General features: G+C 56.2%; 1 protein-coding gene across 8 annotated transcripts in view; it reads left to right on the top strand.

Moving 5' to 3' along the window:
* Positions 1-21,375, top strand: part of FAM193A (family with sequence similarity 193 member A) — a 150,598-nt gene that overhangs the window by 108,714 nt on the left and 20,509 nt on the right. For all 8 annotated transcript variants that reach the window (XM_060417466.1, XM_027971298.3, XM_042251714.2 and 5 more), the window contains 7 exons: positions 688-800; positions 872-1,114; positions 3,162-3,315; positions 3,432-3,611; positions 9,987-10,238; positions 19,310-19,508; positions 20,432-20,704. In XM_060417466.1, the coding sequence (XP_060273449.1) occupies positions 688-800; positions 872-1,114; positions 3,162-3,315; positions 3,432-3,611; positions 9,987-10,238; positions 19,310-19,508; positions 20,432-20,704 (1,414 nt within the window). The remainder of the gene's footprint in view (positions 1-687; positions 801-871; positions 1,115-3,161; positions 3,316-3,431; positions 3,612-9,986; positions 10,239-19,309; positions 19,509-20,431; positions 20,705-21,375) is intronic.

The raw sequence follows: 21,375 nt of genomic DNA, 5'->3' as shown, positions 1-21,375 counted from the left end.
GCCAGTGTCTGCTGGCTGCTCTTGCAGTGAGAGCCGTCGGCTCTGCTCCCCTCCCGCCTGTGGTCCCCTCTGGGCAGCGCGGGTAGACAGGGCACCTGCGCTCCGCGCACTCAGCGTGTGGCCCGCGTCCAGGAGTTGAGGCGCTGGCCCCTCGGTGGCCCCCGGGCCCGCCGCTCCTCCAGGTGCAGCTGGTGCGCCCTGCAGCGGCCTTGCCCCTCCTGCCGGCACCACACGTGCTGCCCGGCCCCTGCCATCCTGCCCCGTGGGAACAGTGTCTGCATAGCTGTGGGCTTGGACTACGGCTGCCCTGTGTGTGTGGGCACGGGGGCTCGGGGCGGCGCTCGGCGCTCCTGCTGGCCTGGGCACCCTGAGCCTGGATGGCGGCATCCACACTGCCTCCTGCATCCCACGGGAGGGCAAGGGCTGGGCGTCCCCCATGAGGGTGTCACGGGGTGTGTGCTGCTGAGGAGCCTGGTGGGCTCACCCCCTCGACCTCTGTCCAGGCTTCTCCCCGCCCGCGCCGTGCACTGCTCGTCTGCCCCTCTTCCCAGCCCTGGCCCTCCTGAGGAAGCTGCAGGCAGCAGGTCTCTGAGTGGGACGTGCACAGAATCAGAATCACTGAAAAATACAGCCATGTCATGGGGCAAGTCTTGCAAAATTAACCTGTTGTCTCGTGGTTTTCTCCAGTTCACGAAAAAGAAAGCCGTCGCTGGCGAGAACAGCTTCACGGACACCATGCGGCACGCGCTGTCATCACGGCTGAGCGTGCCCGACTGCCCCAACTGCAACTACCGGCGGAGGTGAGCGCGCCCGGGACCCCTGGGTGCTGCTCTGCCCGCTGGCCCTGCGCTGACTCCCTCACTCCCTGCAGATGTGCTTGTGACGACTGCAGCCTCTCCCACATCCTCACCTGCGGCATCATGGACCCCCCGGTCACAGGCGACATCCACATTCACCAGCTGCCCCTCCCGGTGGACGCGGCTCCCGACTGCCTGTCCGAGATGCGGCCGCCCGGCGTGTCGTCAGCCAGCTCAGGGTCGGCGTCCAGCTCTCCCATCACCGTTCAGCAGCATCCCAGACTCATCCTCGCAGACAACGGCTCTGCACCAACGTTGTAAGTCATGACTTTGTCCTGAGGTTTCAGAAACTTAACTCGTCTGATTCCTAGATGTGGACACAGTAATGTCTGCAGAAGCGTGGGCAGCTGTAAGGGAGCTCTTCCAGAGAAAGGGCCCCTCGTTGTTTTAAATCGCTTTTAACACGTGGACGCAGTAAGCCCGAGAATGGATGCTCTTTCGTGAGCTGCTGGATGCAGTGAGGGAGGCGCGCGTCGGTCTGCAGGGAGCACCTCCTGTGCTGGGCTGGCCCGTACCTGTCCGCCTCATCCTCATCCGGCATCCACGCTTGCTCTGTGTCCTGCTGAGAGCTTGGATGGTCACTTTAGCAAGCGACTGAGAGGTTCTGTCCATGTTCCCACATCAACTGCAAGACGTTTTGTGCAAGCAAGGGGTCACCAGTTCACAGGGTGGGAAGCAGGCCCCATCCGACTCCTGGATGGGCCATTCCCTTGGTGGGTGTTTATTTAAGAGATTAAACATACTCTCCGTGTGTCGTGGCGCCTGTGGGGGTCAGGAGCCTGGGGAAGGGATGGTTGCCCGGACCTTGCTGCCCGTGTTCCTCGGGATTTGGCCTCCCGACCTGAATTTCGTGTGGTGGCCCTGAGGCTCTCCTTTGGAGTCCCTCAGTTCTCAGCGTGGCTTTGATCTCGGGCGCTGAGCTCCGCGGCTGCTCTCACTGAGCCCTGTGCTCCCTCAGAGCCTGTGCAGGGCAGAGGGCCATCACAGCCAGGTGTGAGCCGACTCAGGACAGAGCGGCCGTGGCCAAGCGCTGGTCATCAGGGCAGAACCCAGGTTGGCAGAGTGCCGCCTGCTCCTGGGTCTTAGAGGCTGACACCAGCCGTGGGCGTCCACGCTGCGGGCGGGGCGGAGCTAGGACCCCGTGAGGCGCTGCGGGCACCTGGCCGCCCGCACCGTGGGGTCTGTGTCTTCCCAGCAGGCGCGGCCATCCCAGCACCCTAATGGCTCCTTGCCACGTGTGTCCTTCTCCTGCTGCCGCTCCAAGTGTGAGACGGACGCTCGGCGTTTCCATGGCGGGGCCGCAGGGCTGCCTGGATGCCCAAGTCGCCGTGCCGCAGGCAGCGCGTGAGCCTGTTACTTTACTCGGCTCCCCCGGGGCGGTGTGGGTACCACCCAGGGCGGTGCCCATGTCCGCAGGTGCGGGGGCCCCAGAGCCGGGCCTTCCCGGCAGCTGGCCTGCCCATGCTTTATGTGGCAGCTTCAGGTGGCCGCGCACAATGGTCCTTTGACTCAGTTCTCCCAGAAGTGGGATGAAGCTGAGTCTGGCTGTTCTGGACCTCCTGCCCCGAAGCCCAAAGGGCTCCAGTTCTTAGGCTTTCCCTTCTGGAAGGTTGAAGCTCACGGTGGATGTGGGGGCGTGGTGGTGTAGGCCCATGGGGGCGGCGCTTGCTGTCAGGCCTTGAGCCACATACGCCGAGCTGGGAGCTCGTGCCAGCTCTTCTCAGGCACTGGAAAGCCTTACGTGTGAAGCAGTCTCCACAGCCTTGAAGTTGTGTTACTTTTTTTTGTAGATATGCAGTTTGCCTATCGCTTGGATGTCTTGCTAAAGCTGGTAACTGTGTTTGAATGGACTTGACTGCAGCTGGCCTTGTGGTGAAAAGTCAGTGTTTTGTCGTATTAGTGCCTTTAATGTTTTGTTCAGCTGATTATTGCTAAAATTTTGGTGCTTATAAAAACAAACACTGAAGACCTAAGGTTGGTTTCTGTACCCTTTTAATTATAATAAAAAATAGCATCTGCTTAAAAATGGCAGAACAGTTGTACAGCAGGGCACTTCAAGTTGATCTATTGAGATTTTGTGGTTTTCTTAATGTTTCTCCGTTCGGAGTTTTGTTTTCCATTCTTCTGGACAGAACAAGCGGCCCTCTTTGGGTATTTTCCTCCTGGTCCAGGTCACCGGGAGCCGCTGAGACGCGTGCGTGGGGCCCAGTGTCGTGCCCCTGTGCGCGAGTGCGGCTCTCCTGGGTGGGCAACGCGCTGTCCTCAGCAGGCACGGCCCCGCGGTGACGTCTCTGCGCATCTCAGTTGCAGTGACGATGAGGACGTCGCCCCGCTGTCGGCCAAGTTTGCCGACATTTACCCCCTGAGTAACTACGAGGATGCCGAGGTGGTGGCCAGCATGAACGGCGTCCACGGAGAGCTGAATGGCGGTGGGGAGAACCTGGCCCTGAAGGACGAGGTACACGCCCAGCCTCCGCATCGCGACGAGGAGCCACCCCAGACGGTGTCCAGGCTCTGAGCGCTCTGTGTTATTCGGGTTTAAAAAGCATAAGTTACAAGCGACTGTCTTTAAAGTCCCCTCAGGTAAGCAGTACCAGCAGCAGTTCCTCGGAAGCTGACGACGAGGAGGCAGACGGCGAGAGTAGTGGGGAGCCCCCCGGAGCCCCGAAGGAGGACACAGCTCTAGGGAGCGGGAGCCCCAGGAAAGAGGAAAGTAAAGTGGACAGCCCGCCCCCATCTTACCCAGCTCAGCAGGTACGGCTTTATTTCCTTGAACTTGGCTTTTCCCAGGCTGTCGTCTCCGTGTCTGGTTTCTCTCAGCGTGAGTGCTGCTGAACACGAAAGTACGTCACTGTGAGAAACTAGTGAAGGTCAGGCTGGCGAGAGCCGAGGCCGCTCCACCAGACTGTCGGTTCTTCCTAGAGACTCTGGTTTCGTGATAGATGCTTAGGCAGTTCTTAAAGGCAGAACACGTGAAAGCCAAGGCTGATTAGAGCATTGTAATAGGCGGTGCGGTCGGCAGGAGAGGGGACGCTGGAAGGTGTGCCCTGGGACATCTGCCCCCACTTCCTCCCCTTGGCCTGGTCCAGGACCTGCTCACCCCCGCCCCCGGTCCCCCCCAACGCCTGCTCACCCCCAGCCCGTGATCACCCCCAGCCCGTGATCACCCCCAGCCCCTGCTCACCCTGGCCCCGAGTCCCCCTGGCCCCAAGTCCCCCTGGCCCCTGCTCACCCCAGCCCCCGGTCCCCCCCCAGCCCCCCTCACCCCCAGCCTCCACACACCCCCAGACCCCACGCACCCCCAGCCCCCGCTCACCCCAGCTCCCGGCCCCCCCAGCCCCCCACTCACGCCAGCCCCTGGTCCCCCCAGCCCCTGCACACCCCCAGCCCCCGCTCACCCCCAGCCCCTGGTCCCCCCAGCCCCCACTCACCCCCAGCCCCCATGCACCCCCAGACGCCACGCACCCCCAGCCCCCGCTCACCCCAGCCCCCGGTCCCTCCAGCCGCCCGCTCACCCGAGACCCTGGTCCCCCCAGCCCCCGCTCACCCCAGCCCCCGCTCACCCTCACCCCCGCTCACCCCCAACCCCTGCTCACCCCTGGCCCCGAGTCCCCCTGGCCCCTACTCACCCCCAGCCCCTGCTCACCCCTGGCCCCTGGTCCCCCCAGCTCCTGCTCACCCTGGCACCCGGTCCCCCTGGACCCTGCTCACGCTTGGCCCCTGCTCACCCCCGCCCCCAGTCCCCCCGGCCCCTGCGCATCCCCATCCCATGATCACCCCAGCCCTCACTCACCCTCAGCCCCGCTCACCCCTGGCCCCTGCTCACCCCCAACCCCTGCCCACCTCTGGCCCCTGCTCACCCCAGCCCCTGTGCACCCCCAGCCTGTGATCACCCCAGCCCCCGGTCCCCCCAGCCCCTGTGCACCTCCAGCTTGTGATCACCCCAGCCCCTGGTCCCCCCAACCCCTGATCCCCAGAACCAGATTTAGTTACTGTGTGTCCTTCCAGTGTTGATTTGTGCAGGTGCAAACATTCTTCCCTACTGACGAGAAAGGCCTACCCTGACACACAGTGCCTCCGCCCCGCCCAGCAGCGTGTCCTGGCCACCTTGGTTGGAGCTCACTCCCCCGTGCCCTGCTGCCGGCCTCTCTGAGCCCCACGGTGGAGACGGATCCTAGGCGTGTTGTGTTTTGTTCTTAGTCCGCTGATGGACACTTGTGTTTGCCTCCCTTTCCTTTCCTATCGTAAATGCTCCCGTGAGTGACCGCACATGTCTTGACGTCTCAGTGCAGGTGGTTTTGTCCCCAGGAGGGTCTCTAGCAGCGGCTTTCCCCGGTTGGAGTGTGGTGGCCTCCCCTGCTGTCACGGGGGAGAGTTTTGAACTCTCGCCAATGTGATAGATGAGAAATGGTAACCCTGTGAGGTTTCAGTTTTTATTTCATTTTTTATGGGCAAAGTTAAGCTTTCTGTCATATATATTTAAGGGCTGTGTGGGCTGTTTCCTTTTCTATCTAGTGTTTGGGTTTAAGAGCTCTTTAAACAAGTCCTTTATCAAGTATGTGATCCACAAATATTTTCTTTTGGTCTGTGATACATCTATTAGTTTGGTTTTTTTTTACAGTGTTTTTGAAAAGCAAAAGTTACTGATTTTGATGCATTCCAGTTTATCAGCTTTTTCTTTTATAAATCATGCTTTTGATGGCATATCCAAAAAATTTACCTGATACAAAACTGTCTCGCTGTGGAAGGTTTGTAACTTTGGCTCTTGCTTGGGTCTGTGGTCCGGTCAGCTCAGTTTTGCAGAAGGTCTGCGGCGAGGGTCGTTTGGTACCCGCTGGCGCAGCGCCTGTGTCAGAAGGCCCGTGCTCCCTGCTGCATCGCGGGGCCGCTGGCTGCGCATCAGCCGACTGCAGCTGAGGGGCCGCGACCACGCTCGGCATCCTGCCCCAGCCTCCACGCCCCGGAAACCCGTGCTCTGCTCGACTGCTGCTGGATTATAGGTTTGCAAGTCAGGCAGGATCTGCCTTACTCTTGCTGGGCCTTTTTCAGAATTGAAGCTGTTCAGAGTCCTCTGCATTTCCATATATGTTTTTTTCCAGGTGGGAAAGTGAAAGTGGCTCAGTTGTGTCCGACTCTTTGTGACCTCATGGACTGTACAGTCCAGAATACTGGAGTGGGGAGCCATTCCCTTCTCCGGGGGATCTTCCCAACCCAGGGATAGAATCCAGGTCTCTTGCACTGCGGGCAGATTCTGCACCAGTTGAGCCGCTAGGGACCCCTGGAATGTTGCTTTCTCGAATCGGTTTTTACTAGAGGACAGTTGCTTTGCACACGCTCTGTCTTGCTACTTTTGGGTGAGGGCCGCGCCTCGTGGCCTATAGGCGCTCAGTTCCCTGACCAGGTGTTGAACTCGGGCCGCGGCAGTGAGAGTGCTGAGTCCCAACCACTGGACCGCCGGGGAACTCCCCCCAAATGCATTTTAGGGACAACCTGGAGAAGGAAATGGCAACCCACTCCATATCCTTGCCTGGAAAATCCCATGGACAGAGTAGCCTGGTGGGCTTCAGTCCATGGAGTCGCAAAGAGTGGGTCACGACTGAGCAACTAACCCTAACACTGTTACCTTCTACGAAGACCTCCTTGGGCTGTAACGGGGCTGCATTGAATTCTTGAATGTTTGATAGACTTCATTACCAGAACCCTCTGGGCCTAATCTTTTATTTGTGGGATGATGAGGATCAATTTTGGGAAAACAGACCTATGGGCATTGCACATGCTATTTCTCTACATTTGTTTAGGTCATCTTTAATTTCTTTCTGCAGTTTTTAAAAGTTTCTAGTCTGTCTCTTAAGTCCGTTGGGCCTCTAGGTGTCTTTCGATTCTACGTAAAGGCATTTTCCGCTTTGGGTCCCCTCTCTTCATCCGTTCACCTGGCCACGCTGGGTGTGGTGGCGGCACAGGGTCGCCCATCTTCCTGGCGGCGTGCAGTCTCCGCTTGCAGCGTGAGAGCTCTCAGCTGCGGCGTGTGAGAGCTGGTCCCCTGACCAGGGCTGGACCTCGGGGGGCCCCTGCATTGGGAGCACGAAGTCTTAGCTACCAGACCACCAGGGAAGCCCTTGTTTCGATTTTCAGTTGGTTGTTGGTAACATTTAGAAACACAGTCGGTTCTTAGGTATGGATTTTGGATTCTGCAGCTTTGCTAATAAACTTTTTCTTCTAGAGTGGTTGAGGTTTTGTGGGTTTGTTTGGGGTTTTTTTGGTAGATTACTTTGGGTTTCATACATACAAAATCTTGTTGTCTGTGAGTGGCCTGGATTCTTTTCATTTCCTACTCTGGCTTTACTGAGCTAGCTGGAGCCTCTAGGACAGCGCTGACTAGGAGTGGCGCCAGCAGACGCCTTTGCCTGTTCCCAGTCGTGGGGGGGCAGCGTCGACTCTTCAACTGGTAAAATGTGGTGCTAGCTGTCGGTTTTTCTTAGATGTCCTTTGTCAAGCTAAGGAAATTCTGTCCTACTCCTAGGGTTGTTTGGGTTTGTTTTTTTTTAGAATTTTTTTTAGAATTTTATTGTGAATATTCATTGGGTTTTTAAGAAGCCTTTTTTTCTGCATCTCTTGAGATGTCCTTGTGATTTTCATCCTTTGTTCTGTTACCAAGGTGTATCTCATCAGGGGATTTTGAACCAATCTTGTGTTCCTGGGATAAATCCCACCTGGTCATGGCATATAGTCTTTTTTAAAAAAAATATTTGTTGCTTGACTGATTTGCTAATGTCTTGTTAGGATTTCTACATCTATGTTAATGAAGGATATTGGTCTGTTGTCTATGATGTCTTTGAAACTCAGCATTAAAAAAACTTAAGATCATGGCATCCAGCCCCATCACTTCATGGCAAATAGAAGGGGGAAAGTGAAAGCAGTGACAGACTTTATTTCCTGGGCTCCAAAATCACTGCAGATGGTGACTGCAGCCATGAAATTGGAAGGTGCAGAGAGTCAGGCACGACTCAGCTACTGAACAACAGCAGCAACAGTGGCGTCCTTGCCTCGGAGAGTGAGCTGCAAAGTGTTCGTTCTGCCTGAGTTTCCGAAGGAATTCGTCGGAGACTGACATTTCTTAAATATTTGATGGAATTCGCCAGGGAAATCCCATTGACCTGATCTTTTTTTGTGGGAAAATTACTAATTCAAATTTTGTTTACTTGATACAGGTCTGTTCAGATTTTTTATTTCTTCTTGGATTGAGTTTAATGATTTGTGTCTTTTTAGGAATTTATCCGTTTCATCTAAGCTGTCTAATATGATGTCTCATGGTTGTTTATTATCTCTTGTTAGTTCTGTGGAGTCTGTAGTCATGTTAATTCCTGATTTGGGTAATTTTATTTACTCCTTTTTAACTCCCTCAGTCACTCTGGCTATATTTTTGTAAATCAATTTTTGTGTGTGTTTTTTTTTATATTTTTCTCTTTTTTGTTTCATTGATTTCTGTTCTGATCTCCATTATTTTTAATATATTCTTGGGGTTAATTTTTTCTTTTCCTAACTTCTTAAATCTAAAGCTGAGATTACTGATTTTAGAGCTTCCAAATTTATTAAGACTTGCCTTATGGCCTAACATGTGGTCTAACCTAGATGTGCACTTGAATGTCCTATAAATGAAAGTTCAGTCAAATTGATAGCATTATTCAAGTCTTCTGTATCCTTACTGATTTTCTATCTAAATCTAAAAATTACTGAGAGAGACATATTAAAGTCTTGTTCTAACTTTCAGATGATCTGTTTCCTTTTTCAAATCCTCCGGTTTCTGATTCATGCATTTTGGGACAGTGTTGTTTAATGTGTGTCCATATAATTACTGTTCTGCCTCCCTAATACATTGGCCCTTTTGTCACGTGAAATATCTCCCTGCTGTTATTTTTATCTTAGACTATTTTCTCTAATATTAATATAGCCATTCCAGCTGTCCTCAGGATACTGTGTGCATGTTTTATGAATTTTTACCCTTTTAATTTTAGCTTCTTTGTGTCTTTCTCTCCAGCCTTTTAGCTTGATCTTGTATTTTCACCCTGTCCGCCAGTTTCTCCTTTTGTTTGGAGTGCTCCACTCACCGCTGGTGTCCGTGGTGGTGGTGCCCTCGCCTCCCACTCACCGCTGGTGTCCGTGGTGGTGGTGCCCTCGCCTCCCACTCACCGCTGGTGTCCGTGGTGGTGGTGCCCTCGCCTCCCACTCACCGCTGGTGCCCGTGGTGTGGTGCCCTCGCCTCCCACTCACCGCTGGTGCCCGTGGTGTGGCGCCCTCGCCTCCCACTCACCGCTGGTGCCCGTGGTGTGGTGCCCTCGCCTCCCACTGTGTCGGTCGTTTCTGTGTCTTGTGTGTTTGTGCCTCTGTCTCTACTTTTTTCATATCAAAATTTTAGTGTACCATTTTTAATTTTGCTATCGATTCTTGAATTATGTTATTTTTGTTTTTTAGTTAGTTTTTAAAGGGTGTAGGGAGTTGGGGATAGGAAGAGCCCTGGGCAAGAAAGCTAGACCCACTCTGTGCTTAAGTAGAAGTTCTAGCAGGTTTCCGTGAGTAAACACTTCTCAGTGTGTTTTCCGTTTGGTCGATTTCCAGCCTCAGAACGCTTGCCTCTGACAGTTGTTTTCAGGTTTGCACTTGTTTTGAGGGAGAAGAGTCAGCGACAGCTTCATTCCACCTTAGCCGGAAGTCCCGTCTCTGGTGCCCTTTGAAGAGCCTCTGTGTAGCCACCCGTTAGGCACCGTGAGCCCAGCAGAGCCTGGCACCAGTGGCCTCCTTGTGCTTGCCCCCAGCTCCCTCTCTCCACTCCGCCATCTTGCAGTCCCCGCGGCCCTGCTCAGACAGGCGCGGGATGCAGACGGGTGAGGCTGCCGCCCCGGCAGACACCCAGCCGGGGTGAGGTGCGCATGCCTTGTCTCCCCAGGCCTCTTCAGCCCCAGTCCTGGGGGCCCTCGTCCACCTCGCGAGGAGGGGCCCGTCCACCCGGGGGGTCAGGGCGGCCCGCTGCCTTTCTGTTTCTTGTGTGGCTGACTCGCTCAGTCCTTGTCATTCTTTGTTTCCCTAAATACTCAGTACTCACTCACTAAAAACTCTTTTTTTCTTTCCCTTTAGGCAGAACAAGCTCCAAACGCTTGTGAATGCCACGTTTGTAAACAAGAGGCGTCTGGATTAACGCCGTCAGCAATGGCCGCTGGTGCCCTGCCTCCCGGGCACCAGTTTCTGAGCCCCGAGAAGCCCGCGCACCCGGCGCTGCACCTGTACCCCCACATCCATGGGCACGCGCCCGTGCACGCCGTCCCGCACCTGCCTCGCCCTCTCATCCACCCCACCTTGTACACAGCGCCCCCCTTCACACACAGTAAGGTGAGTGTGCAGAAAGGGCCAGGGCGCTCACGCACCGCTTAGGCCTTGAGAGCGTGTTTAAACAGATCCGTAAAGTGACGGCTTGTGTGGGGCAGCAGCCACGTTCATGGGAGGGTCTGCAAACGTTTCTTTTTACCATAATGTCATAACCTCCTAGAGTTTTGAACCTTTACACTTGTAAAAACAATCGTGGACGTCATGGTTCATCCCTTAGGAATTGACCAGGATGTGAAGGGTGGTACTGGCATAATGAGTTAAGCTGGGGACCACAGGGCCTCTGCCCACCCAGAGAGCAGCCCAGTTCTCCAGCTTTTCGGGGCCTGGCGGTAGCGGGTAACATAGCTTGAACGTAGCATGAGTCCTCTAACACTGGCCGGGCTCCACAGGGTCTTAAATGACAGTCCTCTTAAAGGACTGTTATGTAGAAAGGTGCAAGCTTGAAGGAGGGACCCTGGGCGCCGTGCAGCGGAGGCTTGCCGGCAGGTGAGTGAAGAGCCGGGGGCAGCCGGGCAGGCCTGGCAGGACAGAGGGGTGATGGCTGGGAAGGGTGGCACGCGCCGCCTCCTGTCAGAGGACCTGAGGCTCGTGCTGAGCACCTTAGACATTGCAGTGAGATCGTTAGGTTTGTTTCCTTCTTCGTACCTTAGATAGTTTTGCCTCACTAGCTGTTTTGAACGAACTTTTATTGATTCATGTCATAAATTTTAATTTTTTATCAGTTATTCTGGCTAATGTTATTAGCTCTAATCAGTCAAAAATAGAACTCTCCCCAAACTCTACTCATAGACAGTGGTTCTCTAGTGTGATAGAAAGTGAGCATGCGGCGTGAGAGTGGCTCTGTCAGGCCGCACGTCACCCCTCACTGGGGTTTGCTGTCTGTCTGCTGGGGAGGGCACCGCGTGGTAATTGCTGGTTTATTATAGAGCATCCTCCGTTTGTTATGTTCTGTGATAATAAGTGCTTGGTAACCACTCAAATTTATGCTTAAATTTTATTAGGTTGACTGTTGCTTCCCCGATAGCTCAGTTAGTAAAGAATCTGCCTGCAATGCAGGAGACCCCAGTTCGATGCCTGGGTCAGGAAGATCCACTCGAGAGGGGATAGGCTACCCACTCCAGTGTTCTTGGGCTTCCCTCGTGGCTCAGCTGGTAAAGAATCCGCCTGCAGTGCGGGAGACCTGGGTCCAGTCCCTGGGTTGGAAAGATCCCCTGGCAAAGGGAAAGGCTACCCACACCAGTATTCTGGCCTGGAGAATCCCATGGACTCCATAGTTCATGGGGTCGAAAAGAGTCAGACACGACTGAGCGACTTTCACTCTCTGACTCATTGCTCAGTTCAAACTCTTGATGACGCCTTTGTTAATCGGGTCGTTTTAAGTAGCATATTCACGTTTATATTCAAGGCCAGGCTGTTTGTATGGTCTGCCCAATCCGTCACCCTTTTCCTCAGGTGAGTATATGAGTTTGGGAGCTGTTTGCTCCTTGTTCTTACCTAAACAGAGCTCCATTGCCTAGTCCCTAGGGAACCACCTGGGGAAGAGGGTGTAGAATGTTCCCTCATATGTTCGTGCTGGTAGAAATTACTCAGGAAATAGTTCCTAAAAATCTTCAAGTAAAGCAGTGAAATTTATTATTCCCACTCTAGTTAAAACTGAGTTATCCCCTGGATTTTGGCCTTTTCACAGGATGTTACCAACGTGTATAGAAGGATAAAGGGGGGAAAGCATCATCTGGGTCGCAGTCTGTCTGTTACCACCGAACCGTAATCCAGCAGGTGGACGAGAAAGATTCATGGGTCGAAGATACTGCAGAGGGGCAGCTGTGAGGCTGTGTCTTAGCTGCTCACTGTTAGTGCCAAGATTATCCACTGGTGCAACTGAAATGCATTAGCTGGGTGCGCTTTCCTTGCAGGAACGAGGTGCGTCTGCCGGAGTGCTTGGTCTGTGCCTGGTACAAAAGCGTTTCTCTGCATGGGGTCTGCAAAGTTGGCGTGTGTTCTTTGAGTTAGTGTGACTTAGTCGTGTGCTATGGCTCCATCTGTGCCTAAATCAGGGTGTGCCCAGCCCTACAGGGGTTGGTGGAGGAGGACTGTGCTGTAGTGGAAGGACATGGTTGTCCTCAGCTCCGTCAGAGCAGGCTTCTCAGCGAGGTGACTGCCCCATGCAGGCGGGGGCAGCCCCAGGTGTGGGCAGCTGTGCCCACTGAGGCTCTTCTGACCAGCTCCTCTCCCTGCGTCGTGAGGGCTTTCAGGAACTTCTGCTCTGGTTAGTTGTCGCCTTTAGGACTATGTCACTCTAATTGTAATTCTTCTAATTCATACTTTTGCCATTGTGGGAAAATAGTACCTAAAACGCTTGGAACGGGTACTGTTAAAATTTTATTTCCTTGAGATTAGAAAGACTTGAAGACTATTTCCATTTTCAGAAGTCTTCATTACCACTGATAGGTTTATAATTTGTATGTTGAGTAATGTTACTTAAAAATGGTGAGTAGTTGCAGGAGGTAAATACAGTGATGAAGTACTGAAGGAAAAAATTAAGGCTAAGTGACAGGAAACTTCGTTTCCGCACATTCGGGAGCTCTCTAGCTGTCTTCCTGTTGGCTGGTTCTACTTCAGTTCCCTTCTGGCCTGAGAGCGCGCCCTGCATCTCTAAGTCTGTCTTTCAGGGCTGCTTCGGGGCCCGAGGTGGCCCGTCTTGGCAGGTGCTCTCTGTTCCTCAGGACGAATGGTGCTCTGCTGCTCCGTGTGCGGCAGGCAGCGGCTGGCTGGCAGTGTGGGGTCCAGGAGTGTGCCCGCTGGCCCCGCTGCGCCCCTGCTGGGGAGGGCGGGGGGGGGGGGGCCTGCAGCCCCCGGTGGGTCCACCTGCCCTGCTGCAGGCCCAGCAGACTTGGCGCCACGCAGTTCGGTGCTCTGCTGTTAGACGCTCGCGTGTCTGGGCTGCTCGCGTGCCCTTGGAGGGCCGGCCCTGCGGTAGCTGGGGATGGCTCCTCGCGCTGCGGCCTGGGCCGTCTGCAGGTCGTGTGGCGCCTGCGGCCCCGCGGAGCTGCCTGGGGTGATCTGCATTGCTGCTCGCAGCAGCTGTCTTGTCGACAGGCACCGTTGGGTCTTGGGGCTTTGGGGGCTGGGGGAAGCTTCTTGTTTAATACACTCTGATCATCTCTGTATTTTCATTGGTGCACTTATTCCATTCACTTTTGTTTTTTTATGTGTTTGGATGAATACCCATGTTTGTAACTATTTTCCATTTGTTGCCAGAGGCTCCCTTTTCTGCTTTCTTTACTCTCACTTGAACATTTTCTGATTCATTTTATTTCTTCTTAGCATATCAATTACATCTCTTTTTCCATTTTAGCAGTTGTATTAGAAAGCACCTTCTGACTAAACTAGGGCCACTTCCAACACTACTCCTCCACTTTGTATGTAGTTGAGCTGCTTGTAACAGGTTATTCCGAGTTCCTCCTTCCTGTCCTTGTGACGTTGCAGTCATCATCTTCATTTATCCAACGTTAATCACCTGGCACATTGTTACTATTATTCCTGCAGTGTTTTTTTTTTTAAGATCAATTAACAGTGAGAAAAAAGATTTTATTTTCCTTGTGTTTATTCCTTTTCCATCGATCTCTCTTCCTTTATGTAGATCCAAGTTTCCGACCTATATTACGTTCCTTCTTCCTGAAGAAAATCTTTTAACATTTCTTGCAGGGCAGGTCTGCTGGAGATGCGTTCCCTCAGTGTTTGTTTGCCTGAGGAAGTCTTTATTTCTCCTTCACTTTTGAAGGATAATTTCGCTGGATACAGAATTCTAGGTTGGTGTTTTTGTTTTTTTTTCCTTTGAACACTTAGAACCTGGTTAACCCCGCTCTCTTCCTGCTTGCGTGGTTTGAGTGAGATGTCTTCTGTGACTGTGTCCCTTGCTCTGTAGGATGGGGTTTGTTGCCCTCAGCCCACCCCCCAGGCTTCTTCTAGGATTCTGGCTTGGGTTCCTGCAGCTGGGATGTGCTGCGCCCGGGTGGGGTCTTGTGGGGGTCTTGCTGGTGCCCTCTGAGCCTCCTGGCCTGCTCTGGTGCCGGTCGAGAGTTGGGACGTCCTTGGCTGTCCCTTGGACGTCCTCTACTCCTCCACGCCTCCTTCCTGCCTGCTCTGCTCCTGCGGACTCCAGCCCTGTGTGGAACATCTTTTGAGAGGGCCCCAAATTCTTGGACGTTCTGTTCTCTTTTTTTGTCATTGTTGGTGCCATTTTTTGGAGGATTTTGTGTGTTTAAATTCTCATTTCTCTTCACATCTCAGTTTGAAAAGTCTCTCTTGTCGTGTCTTGAGGCTCATCGGTTCCCTTCTTGGCTGTGTTCAGTCTGCCGAGTCTTGGTTTTTCTCTCCGCGTTTTTTATTTCTAGCATTTCTTTTTGGCTCTTTCTTAGAGTCTCTCTATTCATGGCACCAATTTGTTCTTGCGTGCTAACCACGTTTCCTGTCCGTAGCACATGAGAAGTTTCAGGTTGCCTGCCTCTTGGTGTCCCTGTCCACCGCTCTGATGTCTCTTCCTGAACCTCTGGCCAGACCTTCTCGCCCTGCTTTCTGTACCCGTGGTCCCTCCCAGCCTGATCACCTTCTGTTCTGAGAACTTCCTGTTGGGTCACTCTTCCAGCTTGGTGGGTTTCCTGCTGTGTCTAACCTACTCCGTAAGTTTGAGGTTTTAATCCTGCTTGTAATTCTTATTTCTGAGCTTTATGTTTCAAATGTGTTAGAAACTTTCTATGTTCTCTTGTTCCTCGATCACCTTTTCTTTCATCTTTCCTTTCTGTGAGCGTTTCACACATAGTTACTCTGTGTTTGGATGAAGCTATGAGGCGCTAACCCTTTTTATCGTGAGGTCATGAATGCTCAGCAGACCCTGAATAGGGGTGCTTCCTCGGGAGGGGACCCCACTTGCTGGCGTGGAGGTGCTGCTGGTGTGCTGGCCCCTGGACCCCCCAGCTCCCCTTGCCTCTGCTTCCTCCCCGTGGGACCGCAGGGCTGTCTGCTCATCTCTGCCACGGCGGTGCGCACGCCCGCAGGGCTCCTGTCCCTTTCTGCACCTCCACTGGGGCCGGTTTTTCTTGCTGTGTTCTTACCAGCTCCCCGTGAACGGTTTCCCTTGCTTTCTCTGTAGCTCAGCACCTGGTTACAGAGGTGTCCTGTGCCGTTTGTCTGGGATTTGGGACATGTCTCCCCTCAACGGACAAAACCCGAGGAGAGCGGGGGAGGACTCGCCACCTGAGAGAGGAGAGCCCGCGACCGTGCGCCTGCTCCTCCCCTGCCACTGGCCCGGGGTCAAGCTCGAGGCCCCCGGCTTTACGTGCTGTGTCCTTCCTGTCTGGAAAATGTGTCAAGAAGCAGTTGCCCCCTTAGGACGGGGCTGGAGCGCTGTCTCGGGCTCTCCACAGGAGCACGGGGTGGCCTGGAAGCGGTGGGTGAGTTCAGTGCATCAAGGGAGCCTGGGGACAGGGCTCCCGCACAGCCGTGGGCGTGCACGCCCCTCACCCCTTCACCCCCTCACCGGGCCCCTCGTGTGCAGCCGCTGCGGACGTGGCTCGCAGGGTTAGACGGGGAGCAAGTGTCAGCTCCGCTGGAGTATGAGGAAGGAGAAGACTGCGGGGAGAGGGCCGTGAGCTGATCGCCGCCTGCCGGTTGTGGCGGGGCTGCGGCCCGTGCTGCTGAGTTCAGTTCTGGGCTAAGAAGTAGCAGAAGGAGGGCGGTGGTGTGGCCTCTTCCTCTCTGGCAGGAGCACTGAGGAGCCTTTGAGGAGAAGCCCAGTGGAGAGTGACTCTCGCCCCTGCTCGCTGGGCACTTGGCGGCCCTCCTGTTCGGGCGCTGGGTGTTGGCAGCAGCCGCCGCCCGCGTGGGGCTCCATCCACTGCTCCCGGGCTCTGGGCTCCGTGCAGGACAGGCTGGGCCTCACGACTCGTGCGTGAATTCAGAAGTGTGCTTCGCTGAAGTCGTCAGTTAGTGTGGCTGGGCGTCCAGTTAGAGCAGAGTTGCGCTCTCCTGTGAATCGGCTTTGTCTCAAAGTGAAGAGCACATCAGAACGCCTGTGGGCTAGAGCCATAAGGGCTCGTGTGAAGGTTGCAGTCGGTGTTGTGATTCGATAGTGCTGTCCACACGCACTTCGCATCGTGCACATCTTCATGGTGGTGTGGCCCCCGGATGGTCTGGCGACGGGGCCTCCTCTCCTCCTGAAGGAGGCCCTTGGCTCTGGAGGTGGGCAGGCCTCTGCAGACGCCTCCACCCAGGTGCAGCCTGGTTGCTGCGGCCCCCGCTGCCCTTGGTCTCCACCACTGGGCCTCCTGTTCTGCATACATGGTCTTCTGAGCCAGACGCACAGCGTCCCTAGCTCATGTCTCCATGGAACAGCTCCGTGGTTCCAGTCCGTACTCCACTCAGCGTTCGCTGAGCAGCAGGCTGTGCCGGGCCCTCTGCTGCCTGCTAGATAAAGGAAGACAGTACTCCCAGCCCTTGCTTTCAGAAATCTCGTTGTCTAAAGAGAAGGCAAAACCGTGATCAAATTTGAAATCTCAAAACGCTGTGGCAAACCTCGATGGAAGTAGTAGCCGCAGGGCAGACAAACGGCCCTGAGGGGGGACCCCAGCCCGGGGGCCTGTGGGTGGGCCTGCAGGGAGGCGGCGCGGGGCAGAGCGCTGATGGCTGAGCCGAAGCCGGAGAGGCGTGGGTGGCGTGGTGCAGGCCGTCAGTGGACGCTCCCGGGGAGAAGGTGGCGCTCGCTGTCCCCGGGCTCTTGGGGGGCTGGCCTATGAGTCTGTGTCTTGAGCCAGCCGGCCTGACCGCGGGCACAGGCCGTCCCACCTCCCGGCAGGCTCTGCGTGCCCCGGGGCCTTTAGCACTGCAGCCTCCCATTTGTCAGTGCCTCGTGCTCCGTCCCTGCTCCGAGGAGACTGACGCCTGCTGGGAGTCTCCTTGCCCTTGCCCTTTGCCCCTGAGACTTGCTGCCAGGTCAGCAGGTTAGGCTCCCGCCATGGTGCTGGGCGTCTGGTCTGCCCTGCTTTCTCCCCCTGTCAAGTCCCGAATCTGCTCCCGCCGCACCCTCCACCTTCGTCTGCCTGAGCCCGTTGAGGGTCGGTGGTGTGCTCAGCTGCCCGAGCGGAAGGACCCCACCCCCGGCCCTGGCCCCGTGAGAGGGCAGCAGCACCTTGAACTGGGCTGGGGGTGCTAGCTTGTGTCTAGGGAGACCCCCACTTAGCGCTCAGGAAACGCTTCCTTTGGGCCAGGCGACACTGAATATTTGACGTGCACTGTCTGGTTTAATTCTTACCACATCCCCTGGAGGTGGGTGTTTCCAAATTACAGATGAGAAAACTAAAGCACAAAAAGATGGAGGAATTTGCCTGAGGTCACACAGCTAGGAGAGGGTGAGCTGGCCCGTGACCCCTTAGCCCGTGCAGCCCAGAGGCTGGGACGGGGGGAGAGCTCAGCCCAGCTCCGGCCCTGACGCGCGCCCCCGGGAGCGGGGCCACAGACCCTCCCCTCCTCCCTGCCCGCCAGCGCTCTGCCCCCTGCCCGTACTAACCGCCCCGTGTCAGCCTTGTCCCCGCTCTTCCCCCCAGAGCGCCGCAGGCCCACTTCTGCACCCAGCTGACCAGACCGCCTCACCCTGCTGCCTAGAGCCCTCTGTGCCCCCCAGCCCCCCAGGACAGAAGGCACACGTGCGTGTCTCTCCGTGGCCCCTCAGCCCGTCCGGTTGACTCCCTTGTGCCTGGACGCCGGCTGGCCCTGTGCTCTGGCCTGTCCCTTCTCCACTCTGCCCAGCCTGGCCCTTGGGGTTCTGCTCCTGGGGTCCTCCTCAATGTTCCCTTCCCCCACCACCCTGGAGCTGAGCACACTCACTGCTCACATCCGTGTCCCTGGGGGTATTCCCGCACACCTGGGGGGATGGGGTGATGGCGCGTGCTGGTGTCAGCGAGATGCGGGGGTGGCAGGGCAGGCTCCAGGGGGCCCCGCCCCCAGGCACCTTCCATCATTCGAGGCAAGGCAGTTGCACCACCAGTGGGTTGGACGTGAGTCTTGAGTGCTGACAGGGAGAATCCTGGACTCGTGGGCTCACTGGGGCGGGCCACTGCAGCTTGGGCTCCAGGGGGGGTGAGAGGGGGGCAGTGACAGCCTCTCCAGGGCGTGGCGGCTCGGCTGTGGCAGGAGGCTCACTCAGGCCAGCAGGGTCGTGAGCTGCAGTTAGGACGTTCTTAGGAAGTGGTCACCGTGAGCCACACTGTGGGCCGAGCAGTAGCTTGAAGTCTGGTGGCCGAGGGCAGACCGTGTGTCCAGAGGCCAAGTGAGCAGAAGCACAAGGCAGGCCACACCACCCCTGGGACTTGGTTCTACGTCAGGGGGTGGGGAGCCACCGGCCCAGCCTGAGCACGGAGCGCCACACTCCCGCTCACGTTCCACGAGCCTGCTCTGGCCGCGCCGAAGGAGGGGCGTCGGGCAGGGGCACAGCTGCGGGCCAGGGCGGGGCAGGACGCCCAGGCGTGCAGGGGGCAGCTGACGGCCAGTCAGCCCGGAAATGTTTGGGCAGGGCTCTCCTTCCACACCCTGGGAGGGTGGGCTCAGCTCAGTGTCAAACCCATCTGTCCCCACACTTCTGCACTCTGCCCAGGTGTGAGGGAACAGGGCCAGAGCTGACCTCTTATCAGTGGCTCCACAGGGACTTTTGACTGGTGATTTTTCAAACGTCAGGTGAGAGTGAGCCATTGGAGCAGGTCTCGTGCAGTTGGCCTCGCTTAAAACGTGACTCAGGAGTGACACTGTCAGTCCCTGAGCTGCCTGAGTGTGTGCGGTCAGCCCCTTGAGCCCCAGCTGCTCTCTGGGTCTCCGTCCGCTGCCGCTGCCCGTCACGGGCGGCCGCTGCCCGTCACGGGCGGCCCCGGGTGTGCTCAAGTGCGCCTTCCACGGGGTGTGTTCCCTGCACGCCTGTTGGCAGCACGCGTGCCCCCAGGTTTCAATAACGACTTGTCTGTCTGTAGTTTAAATCCGTAGGTGAACAGAATATTAATTTTGATATGTGATTAGAACATTTTTTTTTGTAGGCTTTACCACCAGCACCTGTTCAGAATCACACAAATAAACACCAGGTATTCAGTGCATCTCTTCAAGACCATATTTACCCGAGCTGTTTTGGGAGCACTCCAGAGTGGACTAGTTCTAAGTTTATAAGTCTTTGGGGATCAGAAGTGATGAATGATAAGAACTGGAACCCTGGCACTTACTTGCCAGATACAATTTCTGGTAAGGAACTCGTTAAACCTTCGTTGGAGTTTACAGAGACCTGAGCTGAGCCGATGCCACCTGTTGCCGCAGCTCCCCCGCAGGCCCCAGGCTGCTCCTTCCCCTGGCTTCCGCTGAGGGCGGCAGGCCCCCGCCCAGGCAGGCTGCTGCCCACGTCCTGCTGCGCTGACAGAGCCGTGCAGGCCCTGGGCTGGGCAGCCGGGAGCCTGCGGCCCCAGACGCTGGGTCTCCCTGCCCCTGGGCTGCGGCGCGTCTGGGCTCCGGGGCGTGGTGGTCGGCTTTGGCTCCCTAGCAGTGGTGACCCCTAGAGCTTGGCCCGGGCAGCGGGGCGCTGTGGCTTGAACGCTGTGACTTCCGTTCCTTCCTCCCCTCCTGCTCTGCCCCTACATGGGCCCTGTCCCTGCTAACAAGCACCTCCCTGCGGCCTCCTCAGCTGCCGAGGCGCCAGCGCCTTCCTGGCAGGACAGGGTGCGCGGATGAGGGCTGCCCGTCTGCCTCGTCTCTGTCGTCCGTGTGAGGACAGCCCTGGGGCCCTACCCCAAGCCCTGCATGTGCTCAAACAACAAGCTAGACTTGGTGTCTGGTCTGTGCTCGGAAGGGGTTTCTAGCTGTGTGACCTTGGGCAAGTTACTTAGCCTGTCTGGCCTCAGTTTCTTCATCTTTAGGTTAGGCGTTAGAGCGCTAAGCTCAGAAAGTAGTGTTAAGACCCTAAATTACTTTTAGGGAGCGCCTGGCTTAGGAATCGGCACATAGCAGGCGCTCAGTCAATGTTTCTTAGACACGCACCAGCCGACTAGCGCCATCGCCGGGGATTCCTAGCCCTAGCAGCCCCCAGCGTTCGTAGTTTAGTCAGCAGCTGCTTTTTAGAGTTGACCTAATCCCGTGTCTTTTGGAAGCATTAATTTTCCCATTCTTCTCTGAAGGAAGTGACTTATTAGGGCCAACACTCTCAGAAGCAAGACCTGAAGCGCTTCCGCCTCCATCTAGCAGTGAAACGGCTGTAGTTTCCGACAGTAAAGAGAAAAAGACTGCTGCGAAAAAGAAATGTTTGTACAATTTCCAAGACGCTTTCATGGAAGCAAACAAAGTCGTGATGGCCACCTCGTCAGCCACGTCCTCCGTGTCCTGCACGGCCACCACAGTGCAGTCCAGCAGCAGTCAGTTCCGCGTGTCGTCCAAGAGGCCGCCGTCCCTCGGTAAGGCCCGCCCGCTCGCCGGGCCCGCTCCCCTAGGGGCCGGCCTCCTCCTCGGCGTGCCCTGAGGCGTCAGTGCGGGTGACTCCCACAGGTGCCCGTGCCAAGGGAGCGTGTCCTCTGGGCCGTGACGAGGGTGTCGCTGCCGCGCTGACCCCCGGGGCTCTGCCATCCACGCTGCGCGCCGCCTCGCCACTCTCCTCACTGTGTGCTGTGAGAGGAAGAGGGCACTGCTTTCAGAGCACGGAGAGGGATTTTCAGTCACCTTGAAGCAGGAGCCTCGTGCAGAACAAGCCGACAGGGTACCAGCCCGCCCGAGGTGTAGCCCTGCCGCCGTGCGGGCCCCTGGTGCGGAGGTGTTGCCACCGCTCTGATCTGAGCCCAGGGCAGAGCGGGCTTGAAGGTGACGTCAGAAGCACACGGGAGCAGGCCCAGAGAGGCCTCGTGAGCCAGAGTTAGGGCTGTGTGGGCATCGAGAGGAGTAAAGGCGTGGGTGGCGGCCCCCAGCCAACGTCGCAGGTCCTTTGGGGCCCTCAGGAAAGGGAGCTGGGGGTCGGGAGCTCTTAGGGTCAAAGCTCACTGCTGCCTCAGATGCACAGCCTATACGTGCAGGGGCCGCCCTGCGCCCAGCCAGAGACAGCGCCAAGTAGGCATCCTCACAGGCTTCAGATGTG

This window comes from Ovis aries, chromosome 6 (genome assembly GCF_016772045.2).
Source record: "Ovis aries strain OAR_USU_Benz2616 breed Rambouillet chromosome 6, ARS-UI_Ramb_v3.0, whole genome shotgun sequence".
Classification (NCBI taxonomy): domain Eukaryota; kingdom Metazoa; phylum Chordata; class Mammalia; order Artiodactyla; family Bovidae; genus Ovis; species Ovis aries.
This window is presented reverse-complemented; position numbering and strand designations above follow the sequence as displayed.